General features: G+C 49.1%; 1 protein-coding gene across 2 annotated transcripts in view; it reads left to right on the top strand.

Annotated features, from left to right (window-relative positions):
* The first annotated feature begins 212 nt into the window (after positions 1-212).
* Positions 213-6055, top strand: part of LOC121553533 (bestrophin-3) — a 17685-nt gene continuing 11842 nt past the window's right edge. The window contains exons 1-5 of one of the 2 annotated variants that reach the window (XM_045219542.1): positions 213-489; positions 756-920; positions 1192-1286; positions 2903-3136; positions 4840-4994. In XM_045219542.1, the coding sequence (XP_045075477.1) occupies positions 769-920; positions 1192-1286; positions 2903-3136; positions 4840-4994 (636 nt within the window). In that variant the 5' untranslated portion in view covers positions 213-489; positions 756-768. Of the gene's footprint in view, positions 490-740; positions 921-1191; positions 1287-2902; positions 3137-4839; positions 4995-6055 lie in introns of both variants that reach the window. The other variant, XM_045219543.1, reaches the window with a different exon arrangement.

Here is a 6055-nt window from a genome sequence, read left to right as displayed (position 1 = left end):
AGATTTTCCCATTGATTATTTTATTCAAAATATCTAGGAGCTTGTAGGCTGTATAGGCATGTTGTATCAAAACCCTTAGACACGCTGGGGTAGTCTCTCTCTACATCAGCAGATGATTGTGTGTTTATTGCACCGCCATGGCATAGTGCGCATCTTGCCCTGCCACGGCCATAGCCAGGAGCACACTGACAGCTGGACTGACAGACAGACAGACAGCCATGGCATAGTGCGCATCTTGCCCTGCCACGGCCATAGCCAGGAGCACACTGACAGCTGGACTGACAGACAGACAGACAGACAGACAGACAGACAGATAGACAGCCGGACTGACAGACAGACAGACAGACAGACGGACAGACAGACAGACAACCAGCTAAATGTGTCCAGGGCGGTCACCTGATGATTGCTCAGTCTTGACCCACCGTTCAGGAATACACTATATTACACTTAAAGAACCAACACGCAATGTGATTCAGATTGGTACAAAAGGTATGTGTGGAATATGTATAACTTTTATTATTGTTTTCAATAACGTTATTTCTTATCTACCGTGGGCGTGTAACGTGGCAATAACAGTTATTTAGTCGTTTGACAGGTTATTATTGCGCCATGACAGCTTGCCTTGAGAGAGTAGCCCTACTGCAGCACAATGTTTTAGATATCAATTGAAAGTCAGCTATATTCACAACCGGTAAGGACAACAAGAGTGTCTGTCAACTAAGTGTACATTTGATGACCAGGTAGTTTTTCTGCAGTGATTGAAAGAAGATGACGGTGACGTATTCCAGCAAAGTAGCCAACGCCACGTTCTTCGGTTTCCATAGACTTCTACTGCGATGGAGAGGCAGCATCTATAAGCTGCTTTATCGGGAGTTTATAGTCTTTGTGCTTTTATATACCCTGGTGAGCCTCGTTTACAGGTACGCATAATATGAAGCTATTAAGGGCTTTTCCTTTTTTTTTATGTTATTTGTTTATGTATAATCTATAACATGATGTATTGTCTGTTTATAATCTGTTTATAACTGTGAATACAAATGAAGGTGTAATATGAGCCTTTGATTTGACTTTGTGTGATGGGTCTGTAATTGATTCGTATCGCTGTGATATATCAATAATTGCATGTGAACAAATCTCTAATGTTCCTTAATTAATTAACATATCTATCTATCTATTTATCTATCTTTCTAGACTTGCTCTCTCAGACCCTGAAAAGCGTTTCTTTGAAAAGTTGGCTATTCACTGTAACAAGTATGCTGAACAGATCCCAGTCACGTTTGTGCTTGGTAAGTCAGGACAAACAATGCTGATTGACGTGCGTGCGTGCGTGCTTGCTGAGCAGTTGATAGTCCACATAGCGTATAAACACTATGAGCTACTAGCTCTGTGCTGAGATGAGAATGCCTATTGCTACCTGAGTACTGTATGGTGCATTCCAGATGTGCTGAAAGTGCTTTACAATTTAAGTGGGAAATTCACCTCATCCACAACCCCATGTGTAGCTTGCCTGGCTACCCCAACTCTTCGCTCCAGCCAAACGCTACGCCACGCCCACTGACGTTAGTTTCCTCTCCGCAATGATGTAGAGAACAAGAATTCAGTTTGAGTCGTCAGGCAAATGTGTAGCACCCACCCACCTGTATCAGCCATCTAAAAACGGAATGACAACAGTGCAATACTAGACTTGCCACTGCCCTCACTGTCCTCTCTCTCTCTCTCTTTCTCGATCACCACACACACACACACACACACACACACTGCGACAACTGTCTGACTTGCTTTCTGCTATCCAACCAAATTAACCCAACTAATCCTCAACAGTGCCAGGCAACAGACTAATGATAGTGATTTTTCAACAGAAGCTCTCAGACATACACTGGTTCCAGTGGGGGAAATGAACTGGTGATTGAGTTAATGGAAGGAAATCATTAGGAGTCGACCCAAAGCAGGGAAAGTGGGACATTGTTGGGTTTGTTGGTTTGCGTGGGTGCTAGAGTGCTTTGCATGGCATATCAGATGGTTGCTTCATGTTGTGTTTCTGTGTGAATTGCACAAAGTGGCTTTCATGACATTTACATATCTCAGTTTATGTCAATAAAATATTGGTAAGGACTGGGATGAAGTTGCCCTAGACAATGATCTAGGGTCAATTTTGTGTGTTGAGCTTGAGGCTCAAAAGTAGCCTCAAAAGTACTTCACTATGTAGGAAATGAAATGCCATTTCAGAAGCAGCCCTTCTCAACCCAAACCTCATCCTTGGTTTCTACTGTAGGCATACCTGACAAAATACTGTTTAGACTTACTGTAGATCAGGGCTTTCCAACCCTGTTCCTGGAGAGCTACCATCCTGTAGGTTTTCACAGGATTGGAGTTAAAACCTCTCTCCAGGAACAAGGTTGGAGTTAAAACCTACAGGAGGGTTATCTCTCCAGGAACAGGGTTGGAGTTAAAACCTACAGGAGGGTTATCTCTCCAGGAACAAGGTTGGAGTTAAAACCTACAGGAGGGTTATCTCTCCAGGAACAAGGTTGGAGTTAAAACCTACAGGAGGGTTATCTCTCCAGGAACAAGGTTGGAGTTAAAACCTACAGGAGGGTTATCTCTCCAGGAACAGGGTTGGAGTTAAAACCTACAGGAGGGTTATCTCTCCAGGAACAAGGTTGGAGTTAAAACCTACAGGAGGGTTATCTCTCCAGGAACAGGGTTGGAGTTAAAACCTACAGGAGGGTTATCTCTCCAGGAACAAGGTTGGAGTTAAAACCTACAGGAGGATTATCTCTCCAGGAACAGGGTTGGAGTTAAAACCTACAGGAGGGTTATCTCTCCAGGAACAAGGTTGGAGAGCCCTGTTGTAGATGATCTTGATATCTCCTCCTATCCTCATCTTCCTCCTCCCTTGCAGGTTTCTATGTGACCCTGGTGGTGAACCGCTGGTGGAACCAGTTTGTGAATCTGCCTTGGCCCGACCGTCTCATGTTCCTGGTCTCCAGCTGTGTTCACGGTCACGACGAGCAGGGTCGCCTCCTCCGACGCACACTGATGCGCTACGTCAACCTCACCTCGCTGCTCATCTTCCGCTCCGTCAGCACCGCCGTCTGTAAGAGGTTCCCCACCATGGAGCATGTGGTGGAGGCAGGTACGGGGGAATAACGGAATGCAAATAGATGGGGTCATGGGTAAAAAAAATCATATTGACAGATAGACGCTGTACATAACGTCATGGACCAAGTGGATGGAAGCAGGTACCTCAATGACCTCCACTTGAGCCTTACCTGACCCCAATAGAATACACATAGGTGGGGTCAAAGGTCGACCAGGTTTGGTTTACGGGTTTGATTCAGATCAAGAGTGTTCTCTCAACCTTCAGTTTGAAACGATATTTGGTGACTTCCATGCTTTTCCCATATTTTCCATAAATGTTTAACTGGTAAAGAGGATGCTTGACATGTGAGAGTTCAACAAGGATCTGTAACTGGACCTTCAAGGCCCATAGCTCTTTTCATTTGCTTCTTCAGTTTCTTTTGACTACCCAGAATCAGCCAAATCATTATGATTCAGTGATTCAATTAGACCTAATAAAAGCCTTGTTTCCTCTAACCCTTATGATTCTCCTAGTACTGCTGTATCCATTACACACTTATACCTCTTCATCCTCTCCATCCTCCTCTTCATCCTCTCCATCCTCCTCTCCATCCTCCTCCCCATCCTCCTCTCCATCCTCCTCCCCATCCTCCTCTCCATCCTCCTCCCCATCCTCCTCTCCATCCTCTCCATCCTCTCCATCCTCCTCTCCATCCTCCTCTCCATCCTCTCCATCCTCCTCTCCATCCTCTCCATCCTCTCCATCCTCCTCTCCATCCTCTCCATCCTCTCCATCCTCCTCTCCATCCTCTCCATCCTCCTCTCCATCCTCTCCATCCTCTCCATCCTCCTCTCCATCCTCTCCATCCTCTCCATCCTCTCCATCCTCCTCCCCATCCTCTCCATCCTCCTCTCCATCCTCCTCTCCATCCTCTCCATCCTCCTCTCCATCCTCTCCATCCTCTCCATCCTCCTCTCCATCCTCTCCATCCTCTCCATCCTCCTCTCCATCCTCTCCATCCTCCTCTCCATCCTCTCCATCCTCCTCTCCATCCTCTCCATCCTCTCCATCCTCCTCTCCATCCTCTCCATCCTCTCCATCCTCTCCATCCTCCTCTCCATCCTCCCCATCCTCCTCTCCATCCTCTCCATCCTCTCCACCCTCCTCTCCATCCTCCTCCCCATCCTCCCCATCCTCCTCTCCATCCTCCTCTCCATCCTCTCCATCCTCCTCCCCATCCTCCTCTCCATCCTCTCCATCCTCCTCTCCATCCTCCTCTCCATCCTCCTCCCCATCCTCCTCTCCATCCTCCTCCCCATCCTCCTCTCCATCCTCCTCTCCATCCTCCTCTCCATCCTCTCCATCCTCCTCTCCATCCTCTCCATCCTCTCCATCCTCCTCTCCATCCTCCTCCCCATCCTCCTCTCCATCCTCCTCCCCATCCTCCTCTCCATCCTCCTCCCCCCTCCCCATCCTCCTCTCCATCCTCTCCATCCTCCTCCCCATCCTCCTCTCCATCCTCTCCATCCTCCTCTCCATCCTCCTCCCCATCCTCCTCTCCATCCTCCTCCCCATCCTCCTCTCCATCCTCCTCCCCATCCTCCTCTCCACCCTCCTCCCCATCCTCCTCTCCATCCTCCTCTCCATCCTCCTCCCCCTCCTCCCCCTCCTCCTCTTCCCTCTCCTCCTCCTCCTCCTCCTCCTCCTCCTCCTCCTCCTCCTCCTCCTCCTCCTCCTCCTTCTCCTCCTCTCTGCAGGCTTCATGACTCCAGAAGAGAGGAAGATCTTTGATGCTGTCAAGTCTCCCCACCTCAAGTACTGGATCCCTGTGGTGTGGTTTACTAACATGGCATCCAAGGCTAGGACGGAGGGGCGCATAAAGGACAGTGTGGACCTGCAGACCATCCTCAACGTGAGTATGGCAGTAGCTTCAACAGGTATAGATAGATATAGTATACCTGCCACAGGAAACAGAGGAGACATTTTGGCTCTGAATCCTGTGTTCTGCAGAGGTTGTAGACTGAACCATTTCAGACCTTTCAGATCTACTAACGTTAGACAGATAGGGCCAAGGGGAAGGGGAAGGGAGCAATTTGGGACCGGGACATACCCGTCACATTAAACAGGACCGGGACATACCCGTCACAGTAAACAGGACCGGGACATACCCGTCACAGTAAACAGGACCGGGACATACCCGTCACAGTAAACAGGACCGGGACATACCCGTCACAGTAAACAGGACCGGGACATACCCGTCACAGTAAACAGGACCGGGACATACCCGTCACAGTAAACAGGACCGGGACATACCCGTCACAGTAAACAGGACCGGGACATACCCGTCACAGCAAACAGGACCGGGACATACCCGTCACAGTAAACAGGACCGGGACATACCCGTCACAGTAAACAGGACCGGGACATACCCGTCACAGTAAACAGGACCGGGACATACCCGTCACAGCAAACAGGACCGGGACATACCCGTCACAGTAAACAGGACCGGGACATACCCGTCACAGTAAACAGGACCGGGACATACCCGTCACAGTAAACAGGTCCGGGACATACCCGTCACAGTAAACAGGACCGGGACATACCCGTCACAGTAAACAGGACCGGGACATACCCGTCACGGTAACAGGACCGGGACATACCCGTCACAGTAAACAGGACCGGGACATACCCGTCACAGTAAACAGGACCGGGACATACCCGTCACAGTAAACAGGACCGGGACATACCCGTCACAGTAAACAGGACCGGGACATACCCGTCACAGTAAACAGGACCGGGAGAGAGACGGATGTCATCCTGGACACAGAGACTCCATCCTCTGTATCCTGGGAGCTGTAGGTCAGGGGTCGAACCAAACTGTTACGACCTTTAATCCAGGAAGGATGAATACAATCCTAAAAACAGCCGACAGGCCACTTGATACCTTGAGGACAGGTCATGGAAGAGATGACT

This window comes from Coregonus clupeaformis, unplaced genomic scaffold (genome assembly GCF_020615455.1).
Source record: "Coregonus clupeaformis isolate EN_2021a unplaced genomic scaffold, ASM2061545v1 scaf2451, whole genome shotgun sequence".
Lineage (NCBI taxonomy): Eukaryota > Metazoa > Chordata > Actinopteri > Salmoniformes > Salmonidae > Coregonus > Coregonus clupeaformis.
This window is presented reverse-complemented; position numbering and strand designations above follow the sequence as displayed.